This window comes from Amblyomma americanum, chromosome 6, assembly GCF_052857255.1.
Source record: "Amblyomma americanum isolate KBUSLIRL-KWMA chromosome 6, ASM5285725v1, whole genome shotgun sequence".
NCBI classification, from domain to species: domain Eukaryota; kingdom Metazoa; phylum Arthropoda; class Arachnida; order Ixodida; family Ixodidae; genus Amblyomma; species Amblyomma americanum.
In genome coordinates this window covers 37,983,876-38,006,149 of record NC_135502.1, presented here as the reverse complement: position 1 = coordinate 38,006,149, position 22,274 = coordinate 37,983,876, and the positions used below count along the sequence as shown (strand labels likewise).

At 48.3% G+C, this 22,274-nt stretch overlaps 2 protein-coding genes across 2 annotated transcripts in view; one reads left to right on the top strand and one right to left on the bottom strand.

The window, feature by feature from the left end:
• LOC144095209 (uncharacterized) overlaps positions 1–9,684 on the bottom strand; it is a 10,949-nt gene extending 1,265 nt beyond the window's left edge. The window contains exons 1-3 of the mRNA XM_077628996.1: positions 9,579–9,684; positions 7,749–7,832; positions 6,030–6,140 (exon numbers count right to left, since the gene is read on the bottom strand). Coding sequence (XP_077485122.1) covers positions 6,030–6,140; positions 7,749–7,832; positions 9,579–9,684 — 301 coding nt within the window. The remainder of the gene's footprint in view (positions 1–6,029; positions 6,141–7,748; positions 7,833–9,578) is intronic.
• A 7,960-nt stretch (positions 9,685–17,644) lies between these two features.
• On the top strand, positions 17,645–21,249 carry Cap-G (Chromosome associated protein G). Its single transcript, XM_077669126.1, has one exon. It carries the CDS (start codon positions 17,820–17,822, stop codon positions 20,679–20,681), a length of 2,862 nt encoding a protein of 953 aa, XP_077525252.1. The 5' UTR covers positions 17,645–17,819; the 3' UTR covers positions 20,682–21,249.
• The last annotated feature ends 1,025 nt before the right edge of the window (positions 21,250–22,274 follow it).

The following is a 22,274-nucleotide window of genomic DNA, read 5'->3' as shown; positions in this document are numbered from 1 at the left end:
CTGAGCACAGAAATTAGATTCACTTCGCAGCATTGGCACCTGGATTTCTCCGTGACACACATAAAATGAACTGAAAGTTTCGCAAAAATTCCCAGGGACATTTAATCTTATGTTTTGTGGGCATGCGATTGCATATTAGAAGCTGTTCATGTTTTTACCGGAAGTTACATCACTTGTCTGGTGAGATCAGTTGCCTCCAGCCAATGGGAGAATTTTATAACCGACGCCACATTTTTTTCCCCGATGAGGCTTTTAATGCTAAAAGCATCGCTGTTCCAAGACTGCAATGCTCTGACAAATCCCGCGGGTGCACGAAGTCAATCCCGAAACTCGGCTCCGCTGTGCCTTGCGAAGCTCTGATCCATGCACAGGCATGCTACGCAAATTAATTCAAACCTTGGTCCGCTCTAACAAGTCTGCGGAATGAGAAGCGCGGTCAACAAAAGACAACAACATTGCTGAACATGTTTAAAACAACAGTTGAAGAGCAGTTAAAATATGCGCCTCTTGTGAGGTACTGAAACCAGCTTTACAGCTTGACAACGACTTCTGCAGCACCCAGCCACGTATGCTCGGTCATCACGCTGGCGCTAACATGCCCGCAAAGCTGCCACGGCAGCGCCGAAGAACGAGCGAGATTGTGCGCGACGTGCTTCACAGTGGTTGACTGCGCAATTTCCTTCCCATTCCGTTCTCTTCTCGGCGAGACTAGCTGGCCAAAAGCTACTGGGGCAGGCGCCGGCAACGCAGGCAACGACTGGCCAGTCATGTGACTGTGTGTTATATTTCATCTGAGCACCTTTGCGAACTACATCAGTTATCTCATCATCATCATCAGCCTGACTACGCCCACTGCAGGGCAAAGGCCTCTCCCATGTCCCTCCAACTTGCCCTGTCCTTTGCCAGATGCACCCACTTCCTAATCTCATCCGCCCACCTAACTTTCTGCCGCCTCCTGCTACGCTTGCCTTCTCTTGGAATCCACTCAGTCACCCTTAAGGACCAGCGGTTACCTCGCCTTCGCACCACATGCCCTGCCCAAGCCCATTTCTTCCTCTTGATTTCGACTAGGATGTCATTAACCTGCGTTTGTTCCCTCACCCACTCTGCCTGCTTCTGGTCTCTTAACGTTACCCCTATCATTTTCCTTTCCATAGCTCACTGCGTTAACGTCAGTTATCTAGAAAACAATAAGTAAAACTAAAATGCCTCTCAGCGCTCATGGTGGTGTCCATAAAAGCACTATGCGGTGCGAATGCTTGGAAACTAGGACGTTTTACGAGTAAGGTGAGACCACAAAACATTCCAGTTTCATCCCACCTCGGCATTAAAACGAATGACTTGACGCCGCCACTTCGGCAGCCATCCATGCAAGAGGGTGCATGTGGTTCAGAGAAATGGGTGTAATATAAGTCCGAATGCAAAATCTTATCCAAATTATGACAACAGCTGTCTAGTTGGCTTAGTATGCGCAGATTTGAGGATAGAATGAAAAAAAATATTTGAACGCGTCAGCACGAGTCAACGATATGTTTTCGGGTCATGTTCTCACACTGTTGTAGCATGTTTGTTTCCAAGAATGAAAACGTAAGCGTACCGAGTTTATTGAAGAGCTAATTAATCGGCATTTATCTTGACCAAAGGCACTTCGCATTTCATGCTTGACGCTCGCAAGGGTCGCGTCTGAATATTATTTGCCCAAAATATTGACTAATGTCTTCCGCCTTTTCTTGCACGCATGAACCAACCAATCTTGGCATCTTATTTTTTTCTTTTAATGTAGCAGCTACTTCTGAGTGAAACCAAGAAAGGTGACGAGCAGTTGAACGAAACGTTCCAATTACCTTAGAGCACGAACAAACAAATGCAGGAACAGATCACAGAGTTAGTCCCAGGACCCCTTTAGTTTCTGCACATTTTGAGGGCCGGGGTCAACGTTGTTCTTAATTAGCGTTCAAAATAACAGTCGAAATCTACACTCGTGTTTGAAATGAAAGGTCACAGATTATACAGTGGACTGTTCGATATCATCTGTCGGTGATTGCTTCGTGTATATTAGGAACTGCTTCTTTTGATACCCCTAGCAGGCTTGGACGTGCCAGGCTCGTCATAACCAAACCGTCACTTCTGGCTGGTGACGAGGCCAGCTTCGTCTGCTTTGTGGCACTCTAAAATGTCCTCTTTAAGGCAAGAAGAGCAAGTAATAAAAAAATTGTTTTTTTTTAGGAAAGGAAATGACGCAGTATCTGTCTCATATATCGGCGGACACCTGAACCGCGTCGTAAGGGAAGGAATAAAGGAGGGAGTGAAAGAAGAAAGGGAAAAAGAGGTGCCGTAGTGGAGGGCTCCTGAATAATTTCGACCATTTGGGGATCTTTAACGTGCACTGACATCGCACAGCATAATAATAATAATAATAATAATAATAATAATAATAATAATAATAATAATAATAATAATAATAATAATAATAATAATAATAATAATAATTGGTTTTGGGGGAAGGAAATGGCGCAGTATCTGTCTCGTATATCGTTGGACACCTGAACCGCGCCGTAAGGGAAGGGATAAGGGAGGGAGTGAAAGAAGAAAGGAAGAAAGAGGTGCCGTAGTGGAGGGCTCCGGAATAAATCCGACCACCTGGGGATCTTTAACGTGCACTGACATCGCACAGCACACGGGCGCCTTAGCGTTTTTCCTCCATAAAAACGCAGCCGCCGAGGTCGGGTTCGAACCCGGGAACTCCGGATCAGTAGCCGAGCGCGCTAACCACTGAGCCACCGCGGCGGGTACGCACAGCAAGTACAAAGCATTTTTTGGTTTGCCGACAGATGGCAGCATGAGTACTAAATGAGCATTTTGGTACCATTTTTCGAGGGGGAAAAAATGTCCTTTTGTGGGTTATTCAGCTTCCCAATGAATGCGAAAGTAGCGGCTACGAAATGTGAATTGGTGACGGTGTGCAGCGGGTAAGAGTAAGAACCACTTCCAGCGGCAAAAAAATAAATAAAAAATGCTGACGGCAACATGCTCCCGTGGCTATACCTCGTGGAGTGATTTCCTGCCCAGCCGCTGGCAGCTAACAAGTGTTCTGGCTTCAGTCGGCTTGCGCTACAACCGTGCAAAGCGTGACGCGTGCATTCGTGCTTACTGCGCAAGCTTGAAACAAGACGCGGATGAAAGATGGCTCGTTTCGCGACTTTTGGTGAAACAAAAACCGATGCTGGCAACATCACAGTATACGTCGTCGCTTGCAGCAATCGATGATTCCACGAGTTCGTTTTAGTCTGTTACTGGTGATTATAGTGCTTTTTTTTTGCTTTTTGCTACATCAGTTTCGGCACCCGTGAGTTCGCGGCAGCTATACCCGCGTTGTTTCGTGAAAGAAAACTGCGTATAGCCTCGCTGAACAAGAACTTGCAATTTTCGACCGGCTTCGTGGTACTGCTGAGCAAGCGGACAGCGATCGCAGCGGAGCTGCGCCAAACAGTTGTGAGTACAATCACTGCGGTGGCTTCCCCGCACTCATTTCAGCATGCAGCGCTATATCGTGTTGCTGGGATAAAGGCCCACTAGCATCGAGCGGCACAGGGCACGCTACAGGTTTCTGGGTGTCTTTAAAAGGCTACACGGGGTGAAGGCCTTTGCTGTCACTCGTCCAAAAGTTCAGTCTATCGACGGCTACGCCCGTAGGGCTTTGTAGACATGTCTGATGGCTCACAGCGTACCAGTGCCATATGTGGTGATTGCGCTCTCGACGTAGGCGGCATCTAAAAGCCCCGTGCCGTTGCCTGACGTCATCGGGGTACCAAACTTTCTCCTCAGCTCGGCTTTCCAAACTCGGTTCAAGAGGAGATTTAGTTCATCGGTGTATACAAAGGCGACATTTGCATCGCCGTTTTGACGGGGTTAGAAATATCTGCAAACGTAGACGGCGTGACAAGTTTGCCGATGACGAATCGAAGCAGGCACTGAATGAACGCTCAAGTACAAAATGTGCGGTAAGAAGGAAATGTTTCTTTTTAGAAAAGAAAAAATAAGTACAAGTCCATAGTTGACGTCTTTCTCAGTGCGACGTCCGAGCATTTTCGTCACCAGTTCAAAGTGCACAGCGCACTTCCCTATAAAAAGCGAACTCGGCCTGCTGTGTCATTTCCTTAGGGCGAATGATGACGCTGATCTGCTTGCGGTTACGTCGCCAGAGGTTCCCGGCTCGGCTAATGATGCATGATTTGGTACCTAAGCTGATGGCCGTTGACAGAACGTTTCTGTACGAAATTTTGCGGTCCACTGAGAAACTTTACCAGCTCCTCCGGGATATCAAGGTTTCGTTATGAACACATATCAAGTTAGAAAGCGAGATGGTGATGCTTTATTGATGTAATAATCCTCTGCCCACTGCTTCCAGTGATAACCACGGCACTGTACTTGTGATGACGTTCCGACTGGCCCCGCTACTTAGGGATGTCACGAACCACATCACTATAGTCCTTACCCGGTGACCAAGCAACACATGATTATTACGGCAGTGTTCGGGCACTGCATGCCGTCGCTGCGCATAGGTGAACGAGCCCGTGTATTTTTGGCAAAATGTGTGCTTTCTACCGCACGCGAACACCACAGGAGCATACCGAAAAACCAAGCCCGCAAAACTATAGGTCCGTAGATCGACAGCGATCTGCGAAGAAAAAAAAAATGGCCTGGCTTAGCTTATGGTTAAGCCTAGGATGCGAAGCATACGTCGCTTGGCAAGCCGTACTTCTCGTTCTTCTCCCGTTTCCGTGGCTCTTTGTAACTTGCGCTTTGCGCTCTGGCGAGCCGCCCTCTCCCTGGCCGACATCTCGCTGCTCAACTGACTCTTCTTCTTCTTCAGTGATTGTTGGGAAGGATGAAAAGGAGGGAGACACGGGCTTGTCTACTGGAGGACTAGCCTCCACGCCCACTGCCGGCGTGTCGTAGAAAGAGGAGGGGAGGGGAAAAAAGATTGAAAGGAAAGGGTAGGCGCGCAGCCGCAAGGAACCCTCAACTGACTCAACGAGTGCGAGTAGTAGTAGTAGTAGTAAGTGGATGAAAGGGGAAGAGGAAAGGAAAATGCACGGGCCTGTGACTGGTGTTAAAACACCACAACCACTGCCGGCGTGCAGATAGAGAGAAGGATAGGTAGGGTTTCAGAAGAAGAAGGAAGAACGCGCGCGCAGGGGCGAACGAGTGCGTCGCCTTTTATACAATTGCGTGACGTCAGTATCTCCTAGCGGTAGGAGCGGGAGTTAGGCCGCCGGCGGAGGCTGCGCGTCCGCAAGCGAGCGCGCGAGTTGAGCCCCAGCTTTCACAGCTGTTGTGACGTCATATCACGTGGTGCGCCGATGTAGGTCAAGTGGTAGCTACGCGGCCGCACGCGGCGCAGCAAGGAAGAGCTCGGTTGTGCGGCTAGTATGCTTCGCATAAAAATAGAGGACGCTTAATCTTCGCCTTTAAGAGCGGAACGCGACAGCGTGTTGCAGCACTGCCAGGGAGTCCACGGAACGCCATCGCCCGTTCGGCGCGACGCCTTGCACGTTAGACAAATCGCTCTGCTACGTACGGTGAAACGGACGCGCGGAGCGGCAAACCACGTAGAAGCGCTGCCAGGCGCCTTGCTGAAGCGCGTGGGACTCAAGTTGCAGTCGTGGTTCGTCGGCACATTGTTCTCGACAAACCCGATGCCACGAACTCCAGCATAGGTTCCGCGCCGAACGAACAGGCAGCAAGCCGCAAGCTTCGTGGCTTCGTGATGAACGCGCTTTTGGATGTGCGCTGCGTTGTTCGCCGCTCACCGCGTGATTCCTGCGTGCCCGCACGGCCCCACTGCGCCCGAACGAGACGAGTGGGAGGCGCTGCCGTCGCGCGCTATCTGTTGGGGCAATGGCGTACATTGCGAGGAGGAGGAGGAGGGGGAGGAGGGGATTTTTTGCTCACGGCCAACGCCGACGACACCGGCTTTTCTTCGACACGGGGCCCTTAACGCTGTCGCGTTAATATCCCGTACATACCAGATCCAATTGAGAGGAGGTTAAGCAACCCGCTGACGACTCCGCCGATGCCTTCGTCGCCTCCAATGTTGAGAAGACCTGTTCCGAGCCCGGCGACGCTCGTGCCCGTATCTGCAAGAGGCATCGAGTTGCAGTGGCAATTTTCGGGTGAAAACTTGCCGCAAAGTTGGTTCAGCTGGGAACAATAATAAAGCTGACTATACTGTGTCGGAGTCCCCTCCCCGCCTGTCATGTGACTGTACTGATGGAAATTGAACTTTTTACAAGTCATGATGTCTTTCACGGAATGAAACCTTATACTAGCATTATACATTTTCTTTTTATTGCATGAGCTATTAATATGAGTGACATTCCTTCCAAACGGGGGGGGGGGGTCCGTTGTGTGAAGCTTCACCGGTACCACCCACCTCCAGAAGCGCGATCCACCAGCCACCAACTCACACCCACTTTCCAGAGGGCCTCCACACACCTACACTCCACCCGGCAAAAGCCCGCGCAACAGCGGAACGAAAAAGTGACGGCAAAGTCAGATTGAAAGACGCAGTGGGAAGGCGATCGATTTAAAGTGAAGTGTAACAACCATTACTGCTAACACTGATTTGTTGCTTAACACCCTACGATACCCCGCAAGTTTTTCTATTTTTTTTTGTTAGCGAGCTCATTGGCATGGTACTGATGATGATCCGTTGCTCAAGTCATCGCGTGGATTGTGCAACGGCACAGACGTGACCGGACTATCGTCGCTGGGTTTTCCTTCGTCATCGTCCTTTTCTAAACGCATAGAAAAGCAGCTAACGAAAAATTCCAGTAGGCGATTGGGAGCGCTCTCGAAATCTGCTAAGGAGCAAGATGTCTGGGGAATTTAGGGAACTCAGCATCTGAATCCAAATCGCCCGTTGGAAGAGTTCTTCGGTTTCACACAGCAAGAAAACTTGCTCCGGATCGTCTACTGGAATTCGTTATAACCCCTTTCTTTTTTACTTCCGAGAGCTCCAACGCGTCAATCAATTTATACTTTCGTGTTTCATCTGAAGTGATTGTTGAGGGGCTCAATTCAAATCGCATTCTTCCAAGGCCTCATACGGTAAGCGCTCAACTGCCCGTAATCGCACTACCACATTACCCAGTCATCTTCTTTCGTGTTGCCTTTTTTTTTTGCCAACAGGTGCCAACGATCCCTGAATAGGGGATATCCAAAATTCCGCAAGTGCGCTTTCTCACGTAACTACGTTGGCAAAGACAAGATGGCCGACTTCGCTATAAAAAAACTGCGTGGGCTGCAGGACAGGCGCCAAGGATGGGGATAGAATGTAAGACACGTATTTTGGAAGAATCAAAGAAAAAAAAATTCGTCCCTCGCTTTGTTTGAGCTGGAAACGCGTGGTCAGCACGCTGGCTTATCCAGCGCGCGGTGGAGGCCGCGGCATCCCAAAGGATCCCCGCCGACCTCCTCTAAGTCAGCGCAACCGGTCCTTTGACTGGTCCCCTGTTTTTGGGCGCAATAAAAGAGTTTACCTACCATCTTGTCTTGGGCAACATTGTTATGCGGAAAAGCGCACTTGCGGAATTTTGAAAATTCCCTATCACACTTTCCGGGCCTTTTCCGCATGTCAAAAGCTCCGCGCAGGAATCCTCACGGAAGACATTGGTACACACCGTAATATATGCGACCGTTTTTCTGGTGACAAAGCGATGAGAGACTTTTAACAGAGTACTTACTCACTATGCTCTTGACGCCATCTAATACGGTGTTGAAGATGCCACCTAGCTGTCGCTTGTGTCGATGGTTCCGCTCAGAGACATCTGTCTTGAAAACATGCAGGAATGAACGTTATTGTTAACAGTCGACTCTTGAACATCGTGGATGCAATGAAATTGACATCCGCTATTTAGAAATTTTATCGCACGCTGATTATTTCTTGCTAGCAGTGACAAGCAGCGGAACAGAACTGTTCACAGTTTTCTCTTGCTATTTCAACCGCACCACTTGGCCAACGCAACTTGCTTCTTCATTCTAAATGTGACGTGCCTGTACTATGCGTTCTACCTCAACGTCTCTTCAGTATCGGCTATGATCAGTCACCAAAGTCTACGCATAGGACTATGACAACGGTGATGCTTGCCAGCAACAAGCACAACTTCTCACTCCAGAAATTAAAAGTTGTTATGAGCCACTTGCACGTCATTAAAGCGGAATGTATTTACATAGTTCGAATCAGCCGCCACTGCGGCTCAGTGGTTATGGCGCTCGGCTGCTGATCCGAAAGACGCGTGTTCGATCCCGGCCAGCGGCGGTCGAATTTCGATGGGGGCGAAATTCTAGAGGCCCGTGTACTGTGCGACGTAAGCGCACGTTAAAGAACCCCAGGTGGTCGAAACTGCCGGAGCCCTTCATTACGGCGTCCCTCTTGACCTGAGTCGCTTTGGGATGCTAAACCCCCACAAAACCAAACCAAACGCAATTTGAATCCCTTTATCATCCACCAAAACGTTAGCAAAATTCTGTTTTGTTGCTTTAACTCTGCGAAATGCGCACTGGTGCGGTACGTTCTTCATGACGTGTAGACCAACAGCAGAAAGTCGTATACCTTACAGCCGCGTCTGGCAACACGCGCGTGCTAGCTGAAAACGTAAGCTCCATCGGCTTAAGCAACGTACCGCACAATTGTGCGATTGCGGACGCTGGAATCATCAACCGATTGCGGAACGCGTTCTGGGGCTATGCTTTGCGAGTACTACGAGATTCTTCGAGAGCTTGTATGCTTCTTTGATGCGGCCGATTGTGTGGGTATATTTCACGCTTAGACAGACATACAGAAAAACTTTATTGAGCAAGTGAGTTTTAGACCCAGCTGGGTCCCTGGGCCACTGCGCGGTCCCGCAGTGCATCAAGTAGGTCATGCCGGGACATGACGTCGGCAGCCCGAGTCACCGCAGCAAGCTGCGATGTCGGGTCTGCAGACATGAGCAGGACCTCACAGTCCTCCCAGCTCCAGATGGTGTGCTGTCCCCGCGGGGGAGGGTCAGCAGGGCAGCCGAAGAGGATATGGGAGAGTGTGGCGTGGGGGTCACCGCATAGGGAGCATGCAGGGTATGTGCCGCAATAGTGGGATAAAAGCTGAGGGGATGACAGAGAGCGGGTCTGGAGGCGTCTGAAGAGGATCTGTTGGAATGCGTAAGAGAGGGGTGGGGAGGAGGGTAAGTCCGACGCTTAGAAGAGTAAAAACGTGCGTCAGACGCCGCAGCTTTAGAAAGCGTTCCGTAGAGCTTACTGTGAAACGTAGTGACCTTCAAGAGAGGGCACTTTAACATTTGCTGGGCAATTCACACAGCCTTCAAGGACCACGTCTCTTCAACGGTGACTCCGATCCTGGCAAGGGGTTAATGCATTTAGCAGAATTTTTAAAATTTCACGCCATGCGGGCGGCCGATGTTGATCGCCCTTTTTTTTAAGTCGAAGCCTGAGAGCCTTGTCAAAATATATAGGGTGAACTCTGCTGCCCTTTACATCAGCAGAATGCAAAAGTAACTTGTAACAAAACCACTCACGTGTACCTAGAGGTCTGCTTCCCGCCTCCTCAATGAAGATGGCCAGAAAGGAGGCGGCGCATATCGCTACAGCAACGCTTAAAGGCACCGCTTTCACCGCAGCCATCACGGTCTCGCTGAGCGTTCTCCAACCGCCTCTTTCAGAGTATCTGGCTGAGAACGTTTTTCGGAAAGCCGTTTTCCGTCATTAGCGTTCTGCTCCTTCGGTTTCCACGGCACGCGTTAGAAGTCGCCTGAGTCAACGCGACCTGTTCCTGGACTCGATGTAAATCATTATTGTTTCAGCTGGCTGTCTGCCGGCCGGTAACTGCATGCACGCTGCTTATAAGCCTCTCAAGCTGTCCTTAATTCGCGTTCTCGGGGGTCATGCATGCAATGAAAAATGTAATTTTTACTAACAAAAGAGAAACGACAAAAAAAAAAGCTGCCACACGGTTTCATTTTTTTTTTTTCCGGTAACGTCGTTATCGGGTAAAGGTGGAAAAAATCTCGTGCAGTATAGTCACAGCTTCTGTACAAAAGAGTTCCACCGCGGGGTCGGACGGCGACAGCGGCACCTGTATATCATTTTTATGGCCTTTTATATCTCTTAAAAGTTGCATTTTCAGTTAGTGTTTTTGTCGTTATAAATGCAATAATCAATTTATAAAGGCCAATATTAATCTGCCCTCAGTGTCCCTTTGTGTTTGCAGTTGTGTCCGCTCTGTGTTCCCTTTAATGAATCTGAACCGATTGGACCATCTTGCAACTTTACTTCCGAACGCACTTCCCCGCAAATTACCCGTTCTCTTCAGTTGAAAGTATGAAGAGGAACACCCATACGATGTGTGAACAAAAAATTAATGTGGATTAGCTCAGCTAATCCAGGATATACAAAGCGAAAGATGTCGACGTTCACTGTGTTCATTGGCGTTGGCGTTGACATTGTTCTAGACGGCGATGGCTTTGAGGAAAGGAAGGGCGCATAACTGGCTCCCTGGATATGTGGACGCCTCATTCGTGCTTTGATACATGTGGCGGTGGTGAGAGATGTGGTCTGAATGCATTAGCGCTGACAGCGTTGTGGCTGACATGCGGTACTGCAGCGATAGCTAGGCCGCAGCGTTCATTTGATGACCAATCTCTCGCGATCAACCATTAACAGCATGCCACCTCCCAGGGTGGCAAGGAGGACGCGCTGCCTATCCAGTGTGCGGAACGCAACCAAATCAGGCTTTTGCAGTTGGACACCAACGCCACGCCACGTACATGAAAGCGAGATTGAGGTCTCCACTGACTCACGGAGCCGGTTGTGCGCCTTTACTTTCGTGAAAACGAACGGCCTTTGCAAAACGCCGTCGGCTCACTTGTTTTGTTTGGTTTTTGAGGAAAGGAAATGGCACAGTAACCGTCTCACATATCTCGGTGGACACTCGAACCACGCCGTAAAGGAAGGGATAAAGGAGGGAGGGAAAGAAGAAAGAGAAAATCGAAAGTTAGATTTTGAGGAAAGGCGCCGTGCTGCGCAGCGGCGGAACACCAGTGGCTCGGTGCTACTAGTGGCGCATGCGTAGTAGTGACTAGGAAGCGAGAGAGAGAGAGAAGTATCCGCGGCAAGGCGCGCGTTGTGACGTCATGTGCCTCCTCGGAGCACCGCCACGGCGAAATCGCAAGTTCGCGGCCAGTAAAGCTTTCGCTTTAAAAGCGCATGCCCGTACACAGCGCGATGTTAGTAAATTGTTTTGTCAGCCAGGCCCAGCCTTGCAGTGCTATTGCGTCAGTAGCTCAGCCTTCGCAGATAGCCTTCGCAGGCTATCTTTAAAGATGCCAACTTTGGTTTGTTTGTTGGGTTTAACGTCCCCAAGCGACTGAGGCTATGAGGGACGCCGTAGTGAAGGGCTCCGTAAATTTCGACCACCTGGGGTAACGTGCATTGAGATCGCACAGTACACGGGCCTTTAGAATTTCGCCTCCATCGCAATACGATCGCCGCGGACGGGATCGAACCCGCGTCTTTCGGATTAGCTGCCGAGCACGCCAACTTCGGATTGCCTTGTATAAAGTGGACGTTTGGATTGCCCTGTATAAGTGTATGTGGACATGTGTCACGATTAAACGGCTGGTGAAAAATCCGTGAATTAAATGACGGTTTTCTACTCATGGGGTAAGATTTACGTTGCGGAAAAGTGGCAGCTGGCTCTCAAGACTTGGTAACCTCACCGGCGCTAGCTGAAACAGCTACCGCTAAACTTAGGAAGCAGCTTACAGAAGACGATTTCCTCATTGACATGCTATAATTTCTAATAGAGGCATCGACACTGAACGTCCCCCCGGCTGCGACCGATATACAACCTTTGTCCGTAAATTTCCCAGACTGAGTCCATTAAAAAATGCGTTTAACATTGAAATCATTTTTGCAGCACCCCTTCGAAATAGTCTCCCTTGCAGTCTATACACAGCTTCCAACGCTTCTTGAGGTCTTGAAAACAGTTGGAAAACGCTTCTTATGGCAGGGCTGTCAGCTCCTTTGTCGTGGCGTCTTGAATGGCCTCCACGCTCCCCATACAGCGACCTTTTAGGGCTCTCTTCACACGAGGAAACAGGAAAAAATCGCATGGGGAGATGTCAGGCGAGCATGGCGAATTGGAAAGTACAGTAATGTTGTGCTTGGAGAGAAATTTTGTCACGCTGAGAGCAGTGTGCGGCCTTGCGTTATCGGGGAGAAGGCTCCGTTGTCCAGATGCCCATAAGTCAGGGTGACGGCGTCGCAGTGCATCACACATATGTTGGAGCACGCGGATATAAAACTCCTGATTCACCGTCTGCCCTTGTGGGAGGAACTCGTGGTGTACGACACCTCTGGCATCGAAAAAAACTATCAGCATCGTCTTTGTTTTGGTCTTCAGTCACCGCACCTTTCTCGACGCCTTCGAGCTTGTGGACCGCCATTCGGCGCTCTGCCTCTTTGTTTGGGGATCGTATTGAAAACGCCATGTTTCGTCTGCAGCAATTACGTTGTCGACGAATGCAGCATCCCTCTCTGCCTTGGAGAGCAAATCAGCGCTCACTGATGCCCGCGTGTCCTTCTGGTCCTGTGTGAGAGAGTGCGGCACAAGTGTGGCATTCAGCTTTCGTTTCCCCAAGTTCTCACGCAAAATTTGGTGGCATGTTGCCAGAGCATCTAATAGCATGCGGACTGTAATGGTGCGGTCTGCTGTACCACTTCCATGATCCGAGCCACGTTGTTTTCATTCCGTGAGGTTGAAGAGCGCCCCTGCATTGTGCCGCCTTCCACCGACGTTCTCCCCGAAACTAACCTCTTGTGCCACTCGAAAACTCGCGCCCGCGATAATGTATCGCTGCCGTAAGCGTCACGAAGGAGCTCATACGTCTGTGTGGCTGTCTTGCCAAGCTTCACGCAGAATTTGATGTTCGCACGCTGTTTGAGGTGGATGTACATCTCTCCACATTCGCTCACAGTAGACTGCGCAAACGACTAGTGACAACGCATTTTGCTACATGTAATGCCATCTGGCAGCTGCCACAGCAATTAACATAAATAGCTCAGGTTAGCCCGAAAAGATGACGCTACACATACGCACCAACATTTGTTTTGGGGAATCATTTCTAGAGAAGATAATGAATTAGTCTAGAAAGTTTACGGACAAAGGTTGTAGCTGCCGCCATGAAAGACTGAAAAGCTCTTGCTGAAAATCGGCCTGCTTAGTGCCGCAGTTTATCAGATTCTCGATACAAATTGAATTTGTAATTGCTGACCCGCTGTCCTCCCCTGGATTGTTCAGCAAAGTAATAACATCAGGTCGCTGAAGTTTTCACCATTAACTTTGTGGAGAACGTGTTTCCCCCTTCCATTTCGACGCGGCCCATCTTCGCCATCTTGCGTCAGGACAGCACCGGCTGGGCGAGGAGGGAAGTCTCCCACATGGGGGAAGTGGAAACTGCGACGGGAGCGCCACCTCGTAGATTTACGCGGAATTCTGCAGAACTGGTTAGTCTCTTCGGGATCCGGCCAGCGTCGTGAGTGATTGCAGTGATTCCCTTAACGACTGTGTTCTCTTTGTTGCTGTCAACAACCTGAGTCATCGCCTCGTCGGCACATGTTTCTAGCATCTGTGGTGCCGTGGGTGGCGCGGGGAACGGAAGTCGCATTTGTGTTGTTTGTGTGGTTATTTGAAACCTCCTTCCCAAATGTTTTAATCAGAACTTTTTCCCCAATCTCTGATCAGTGGGCGGACCTTATTTTCCTTTCCCTAACCACTGATTGGCGAGATGGGTCGTTTGTTATCTTATTGGTTGCTGTCCCCGCTAAGGGCGGAGACAGAGGGTTTAAAACCAAGCGCTCTGGGTTGAGCGGGGGCTGAATTCGTCTGATCCACGATTTAGTCATGTAAATAGTTTTCTCCTTGCTTTGTTTCTTCTCGTTTTTTTACCTATGTTGTAAATAAATAGTTAACCTTCTCCTTTCCTTGAGTAATGTGAATGTTTGCGAGTAGAACCACCGGGTTATCAAGAAACCCAGATTTCATCATCAAGTAGTTTCCTCTCATCTCCACCGGAAGGGGGAAATTCAACTTGCTGGATGCACGGAATTTATTTTATTTCACTCATTCTTATATTTATTACCTTGGCTGTACTTACTATAAAATTACTACATTTTGAATATATATATATATATATATATATATATATATATATATATATATATATATATATATATATATATATATATATATATATATATATATATATATATATATATTTGTGGGGAAAATGGGAAATCTTTAGCCGACAACTGGGAAAATTAATGTGGATTAGCTCAGCTAATCCAGGATATACAAAGCGAAAGATGGCGGCGTTCACTGTGTTCATTGGCGTTGGCGTCGACAATGTTCTAGACGACGGTGGCTTTGAGCAAAGGAAGGTCACATAACTGGCTCCCTGGATATGCGGACGCCTCATTCGTGCTTCGATACATGTGGCGGTGGTGAGAGAGAGATGTGGCCTGAATGCATAGCGCTGACAGCGTTGTGGCTCACATGCGGCACTGCAGCAATAGCTAGGCCGCATCGCTTATTTGATGATCAATCTCTCGCGACCAACCATTAACAGCATACCACCTCCCAGGGTTGACCCGCCGCGGTGGCTCAGTGGTTAGGGCGCTCGACTACTGATCCGGAGCTCCCGGGTTCGAACCCGACCGCGGCGACTGCGTTTTTGTGGAGGAAAAACGCTAAGGCGCCCGTGTGCTGTGCGATGTCAGTGCATGTTAAAGATCCCCAGGTGGTCGAAATTATTCCGGAGCCCTCCACTACGGCACCTCTCTCTTCCTTTATTATTTCAGTACTCCATCCTTTATCCCTTCCCTTACGGCGCGGTTCAGGTGTCCGCCGATATATGTGAGACAGATACTGCGCCATTTCCTTTCCCCATCAGTTTTCAAACTTATGTACAGTCCTTTATCAACATACTGAGTGGCGACGCTTGTACAGAAGCAGCCCCGATCATTCAAATGAACGATTTGAATAGGCGCGGGAAGGAAAGAGCATTCCTTAAATGTGGAAAGGAGGATTTCTCTCTTGCCACCTACCATCGAGGCAGGCATAGAGAAATATACGTATGTTTCTCTATGAGGAAGGTGGCGCTGCAAACGACGACGACAGCGCGAAATTGAGAAACGAGCTAATTAGAGCTAACGCTCTGAAACACAAGGACACTAATTCCACTATGTGTTGACAATGCGATAGCATTCGGAGCTGTTGTTGCCTTGGTCAGCGGTGACTGATGGGGCTTGTGAGACCGAGGTTGCTCGTTCCGTACACAACCTGCCATTTGCCTCGGTTGGCAGGTGGAGTCTTCACACAGACGCACCTGGTCTGGTGGGCATTCTCCGGTCTGGTGACGTCGCGTACCGTCAGTCAATGGGATTTCTCTGTTCTGACGCCATTGATGACGTCACTGTCCTCCAGCTAATCAGAATTCATCTGAAGTTCTGGACTACGACGGACGGCCGCTCCGGTGAGGGTTCTATGTTATCGCCTAATAAAACTAGCTCCGCCTTCAGCTACGTATGACGCGACAGCATTAGCGGTTATTTGCTACCCTCTTTCTTAATTAGTACCTCTTTATAATTATTCACACGCATCAGCATACATCAGTAGACATACTAGATCACGTAGGCACAACAAACCATGTCGAACGAACGTGCCACAAGACATAGGGGTAGCTTGTCTGACTTGTAATCGAAAGGTCATGGGTTTGATTCCCAACTAATTATCCCAATTCTATTTTCAGTTTATTTACTTTACATCCTTGCATGTAATAATGACATTTTAGTCATGCTACAACCTCGTTCCACAACTTGCGACATCACGGCCTTCTCAACCAATCGGAATTGTCTCGACACATCAATGCCAGCTACGGCGGTTTGTCCGCTGTCGCGTAATAGTTGACTGAAATTAAAGCACAGCTGGTTCCCGCCGCGCCTGCGGCAGCAAGCACGCCACGCGAGGGCCGCTGCTAGATTTCGGTTAGGTTGGCTTCACCGCACGACAGTGATATGGCGTTGGAAATGCGCACAAGAGGCTGAAGGCCACCATCAAGCACATCCCACGCTCACCTCCACACGCGGTTTACCAGCGCGCGTGGTTTACCAGGTTTACCCAAGGTCGTGTCGGAAAGTGATCGAAAGCTCCGAGAAGCGCCTCTTGCAAGGGCCCAACGCGCAGTTGCAGTTCGATGTAGAACGCGACTTTCGCGTACTTTAAAGGCCAATTCTGTTTTTTTCTTTAACATTTTAAGCTGATAATCACATCTAAGGTTCGACGAAATCTCGTCTGGCCAATATCTGGAGTCTCTGTTTATCCAGACAACAGATCAGACGCTCAACCGTAACATCGGCAATCTACCGCCCTCGTACGCTAGATGCCTGCGACGATTAGCACAACGTACTTAAGCTTTGTGTGCGAAATTTCTCCATCAGTGAACAAGACTTCCGTGTGGAAGTCGAAACGTCCTTCCATCTTGACAACACCTTTTGGTCGGCGCTTCATTATTTTCACCGATAATCACATCACACGACAAAAAACCGTTTTTCTAAGTACCAAGCAGGAGTATTTAAAAAGAGCAAGTACCAGGAAATCTAAACCGAAACTGGGTTTCGATTAAACGAAAGCGTCACGACAGACCAAACTATGACGTCACGAATACTGTCACGACACCTATTGTGTGCGCGTTGGCTGGCCAAACTGGCGACTGTAAGTGAGAACTTGAGTCATAATTTGCCTGAAGTAACCAAAACCAAGCTCAAAACTTTGTCCTTCAGCAAACACAGGGCGAATATCGACGGCCGTGCGTTCAATGACGTCACGCAATGTTGCCTGTAGGAATCTCCCTGATTGAGGCCACGAGATGGGAAATTTTAAATTTTATTTGAACTGCAATAAAACACCGTCCCACTGTGAAATATGGCACAAAAGACCAAAAAACTGCGATGTACTTACCGTGAGTTTCAATAAAATCAGAGGCAGAAAAAAATGCCGTAGAATTTTCATGGGGATACAAGCAGTAATTCTAGATACACGGGTTTGAGATATTCGGGTTTGACTCTATATTTTTATTTTACATACCAGCGTCACACGGAAAGGGAGCAAAGTATCAACAGGGCTAATTAAGAAACCCATCATCATCACCCAATCTGCGTCAAAAAAAATTTTTTTCGGGCGGGGGCGGGGGTCCGAACCCGTTCGAATCGAAATGGAATGTCGCTGTGGAGCCGAAACCGGAACTGAACCTTGAAGGTGTGAACGAGAACCCGAACCCGAAAAAAAATTTCGGTTCGACACACTGTAGCAAAGAAATGAAAACCGAAACAGCTCCAACTAAGGATTCATTTCGGCGTACTTCTTTTTTTGTAGTTTCAACCGAAAAGGCCACGGAAGGTTTAATCCCCAAACCATCATGCCCTAAACTCCTAAACCAATGCCTTAACAATAGAAGAGGCTATGCCAAAACAATATTTCATCTTTGCAGTACTTACCGACCTTTCCGCAAGTGGCGTGACTGTCGCAAACATTGAATGCTCGGAGCGCGCCAACGGTCGAGCTAGTCTAGCGTTGATGTTTGCTTGTCTGCTGCCGGTTCATATGTTCTCGTGTACTTTGAGTTGTTTGAGTGATCCGTCCACAATAACTGCGTAGTCTTCAAGACCTTGCTGAGTCCGGCTGACTGTCGTGCTAACGCAAGATGACTGTGACGTCGATGACTACGCTCCGCGACGTTTTCACTATTTGTCAGAACAAGCCTAACGCTTTTGAAAGAGGCCTGGAAGTGGCGCGGAACGTGTACTGCGATACTCCTCACGAAGAGTTCCTCAAGGATTTCCTGTGGTACCTTCAAGTCATCATTCCGAACGCTGAAAGCAGTGAGTACGCGGAGCGTCTTCTAGACTTTGCCGCCCGGTTCGTCGCCGCGCCCTCGGCGCCGCAAGAAGAGCCTGCCCCGGACAACAAACTTTTGGACCCTATTCTTCGTAAAGTGCTGGTGTGGAGCGAAAGCGGCAAAAGAGTTGTGCGCGAGAGATGCTGTCTTTTCGTGGACAAGCTGCTGAGCTACGTAACCGACGAGAGCAGTATTGGCGACGAACTTTTCGAGGAGCTTGAAAGTTGTATGCTTGCGAGGCTTCGCGATCGAATCGGCAGTGTGCGCAGCCGGGCTGTGGGCGCTCTGGCGAGGCTTCAAGATCCTGCTAACAACAAGTGTAAAATTGTTGAGAAGTTCTTGTTTCACCTTGAAGCGGACACCTGCGTCGACGTCCGAGCGGCCATCGTCAGTCACATGGTCCCGTCCACGCGCACGCTTGGACCCTTGATTGAGCGCACGCGCGATAGTAGAGATGCTGTGCGCAAGCTTGCATTCGAGCGCGTCGCAGAAAAGGCACCTGTCAGGTATCTGAAGATAAAGCAAAGAACACAGCTTCTGGACTGCGGTCTCAACGATCCTTCGAGCGGCGTCAGGCAGGTTGTTACAGAGAAGTTGATCCCTGCTTGGTTGAAGCACTGCCAAGACAATGTGGCCGATTTGATAAAACTGCTCGATGTGCATGGATCGGAGAAAGTTGTGGAGGCACTCTTGAAGGCACTGCTCAAGAAGTATGGTATCGACATGTTTATTAAAGACATTAAACAGCATTTACTTGACCAGGACAAGCTTATTGCAGAAGACAAGCTCAGCTGTGAAAGTGCATTGTACTGGCGGATGCTAGTGCTAAATCTTCGGGCTCAAGGATCGGCTGAATCAGAGTCGCGTATAGATGAAATCTTCCCAGACCTCACTGTTTACTGCGGTTTTGTTTCAAACTATGTGCTGTCCTTTAGTACAAAGTGGGAAGCACTTCGTCAACTTGACCATCAGTTTGTTTCACAGCAGCTCATATTGCTGATGCAGTCAGCTGATCTCGCTGACAATGCTGGAAGAGAACGTGTTCGTGATACTGTCCGAAGGCTGCTCCTTTCGCCAAAAGTTGGTTCACTGCAAATCCCACACCTGATGAAGGTGATTCGATATGTGCACCCAAAGCCTGATGACACACTGCAAGAAGTTGAATCTTTACTGCCCGAAATCCAGGCGCCACTGTCTAGTTGCTCACAGAAAACGCAAACTCAAGAGGAAGCTCAGAACATGGATCTCTTGATTGCCAAGATTAAGGTGCAGCTGAACATACTTAAAGAAGAGCTTTCAACTTCTATTGAAAAAGAAGATTTTGATGCGGCTAAGTTGACCAAGCAGAAGATAACCGAGCTGGAAGGCGATCTTCGTGACCATCAGTCCAAGGTAGTGGAGCCGACACCAGAGCCTGAAGAAATTGAGTGCGAGAGGAGTGAAGCAATCATTCTGAAGTGCCTCACACTGGTTGCTGAAATGATTATCACGACACCGCTCACATCTCTGACTCCCTTTCTTCTGACATGCCATGAGCACATTGTTCTTCCTGGGATTGTCAGAATGGATACAGCAATTCGTAAGCAGGCAGTCAGGGCACTGTCTGCCTGTTGTGTGCTGAGTAAGGATGTTGCTACCCAGAACCTGAAACTTCTTTTTGAAATTGCACTGGTTGATCAACCAGTCATTCAGAGCATTGCATTAGCAGGAGCTGTTGATGTTCTTCTTGTCTACGGGTTGGACACATTTGATGCCATGATCCAAGCTGTGTTTGAAGGAGGTGATGATGAAAATCCTATTCCATCCAAGGCCTCCTCCGACCTTCTGGTTGACTTCTTGACAAGGTGTACTGACATGGAAGATGAGAACATTAGGGCCGTAGCTGCGGAAGGAATGGCCAAGTTGCAACTCTACGGTCACATATGCTCTTCAACTATTATGTCAGCATTAATCTTGCATTGGATCAATCCGGATGCTGACAAGAATGGCAGGTTTCACCAGGTCCTGGGTGCGTTTATGAAGATGTACTCATTAGGTGGTCCACGAAATACCCAGTGCTTTGAAGAAGCCTTTATGCCCACACTGGAAGCGGTACTGACAGCCCGGTCTCAAAACCCTCTGACAAATCTGGACCCTTGTGATGTTCTGAACTTCCTTGTTGAAGTGACCTTGCTGAGATCGCCAGAGAATCCGTTTGAGTATGCATCAGAAGATGAAGTCAAGGAACCAACGCCACACGACCGACTTGCTGAGCTGCTGTGCCGAGAAGTACTGAAGGACCCGGAGTCCTCGGATTCTTTCTACTACCTCAAAGCTCTCACTCTCCTGAGAACCACCCAGAGGTGTGCCCTGTCTGATCTGATGTCAGCTGCTCAAAAGATGGAAGTAAGGGTGAAGGCAAAGCGTGCTGCTACACTGGTGAAACGGTTCAAGGAGAAACTGATCACACTGTCACCTGCTTCAGGTGGACCTGATGAGGTGTCGTCATCAAGCGTAACCATCGAGAGTGCGACATCAAATGAAAGCACCATTCTTTCAGCAAAGAAAAGAAGGGCCCTTACCAGGAGGACCACCCATCAAGGTAGTGACTTGGTCAGTCCTGTGAAAGAAGAGGTACCAGAGGAGCAGCCAAGTTCTGCAGAACTGTTTTCATCAAGCTGCAGTTGATAAAATATACTCTTGTACTGCATCTGTCATCATGCGCGTGTTATGCATGTGCTACAACCTTCACGTGACACGTGGTCATTGCTGCCACTGTGTGTGAGAACTTTGTTTACTGTCTGTAATTGTTGCACACTCTGCATATTCTTATGATAGGCCCTTCACTTCCACCCATGGCTGCCATATTTGTGACATTTTGTACTTAATGCGTTGAGGTGAACGTGACAAATACTTGGTTGCACACATGACAGGAGCCACGTTTATGCTGAAGTGCGGAGGAGGGCTAGGCTTAACCAATGTGTAATTTGAAAAGCACAAGCACTGGCCATCATATCCTTAACTGACCATATTTGCAGTATTTGTATCTTTGCGCCTTAAATTTCGAGCTCTTATCACCTTATTGCTTTCTTGTTGTAGAGTTGCTCTGTAGAGAACAGATTTGCATTTTTCATTCATTGCAACCTTGCTCTATCTGTGTGTTATTAGAAAAATGTGTTGAGAGTGCTTGAAAAAATATCGCAACTTTGTATGTCTGTTTACATCCTGCAAAATAAACTCTGGCTTGGATTAGCTATCTGCGGCATGTTTGTGAAGTGTTGGAAGTTTCAATTGGCAGTATTGTGCAGTATGTGGTCGTGCTTGAACTTGTACGAGTAGAATAGAGCTGGTCAGATGTTTAGGGGAATCTCTCAAGGTGGAGTAGATTTGTAATAAGGGAGTAATTACTCATTGGCATCCACCCAAGCGCAGCCATACAGCTACAAAGGAAAGCTGTACAGCTTTATAGCTGTGCTTGGGTGGATGCCAGTGAGTAATTACTCTCTTATTAGAATAGAGCTGTCAGTTAATCCTTTCAGTTTAAACATTCTTTCCAAAGAAATTCACATTTGCAGACTTTTACCTAAAAGCAGGATAGCAGTGAACAAATTATTTTCCAAGGTGTTTGGTAAAGCCCGGCACTCGCAGTGGTGGTTCAGTGGGTATGGCTTTCAGCTGCTGAGCACAAAGATTGCAGGGTCAAATTCTAGCTCCTGTCGCTGCTTGCTGGTGCATACAGAATGCAAAAAATGCTCTCTGCAACAGTGCTTTTTAGTATGTCTGTGCATACTAAAAAATCCCAGGTGGCTGAATTTAGTCCAGAGCCCTTCCTCCCTTCCTCCCCCATTCCTTCCATCACAGTGCAGTTCAAGTACCCACCTTGAGTGAGGCTGCGCTTTTCCATTATTCAGCCTGGATGTTCCAAACAACACTGGAAATTTATAGAGTATCATGATGGAGCAAAAAGAAAAATGCCCAAGTTCTTGCAAGAGCACTTGTAAACATTGAGGCCTCTAAAGTACAGTGTTGTGAGGCTACCCAATCATCAGAATTGGTAATGCAAAATGCGTTCACACGTGTTAACACGAAACACTTTGTTATTGAGCTGCACCTTTAATTCTGTTTAAAGCCAATTTTTTCATTCCTTGAATAAACAAAGTCCCCAGTGCATGCTTTGAAAGCTGACCTGCTGTCTTGTTAGGACAAGCTGAGGAAAGAAAATATGCTATCCATTTTGGCTACTCTCTGGGTACCTTTACGCCTGCTTCCAGTCCAGATTTT

Coding starts and splice junctions, on each gene's coding strand:
- Cap-G (XM_077669126.1), top strand. CDS start 17,820: ATGACTGTGACGTCGATGACTACGCTCCGCGACGTTTTCACTATTTGT.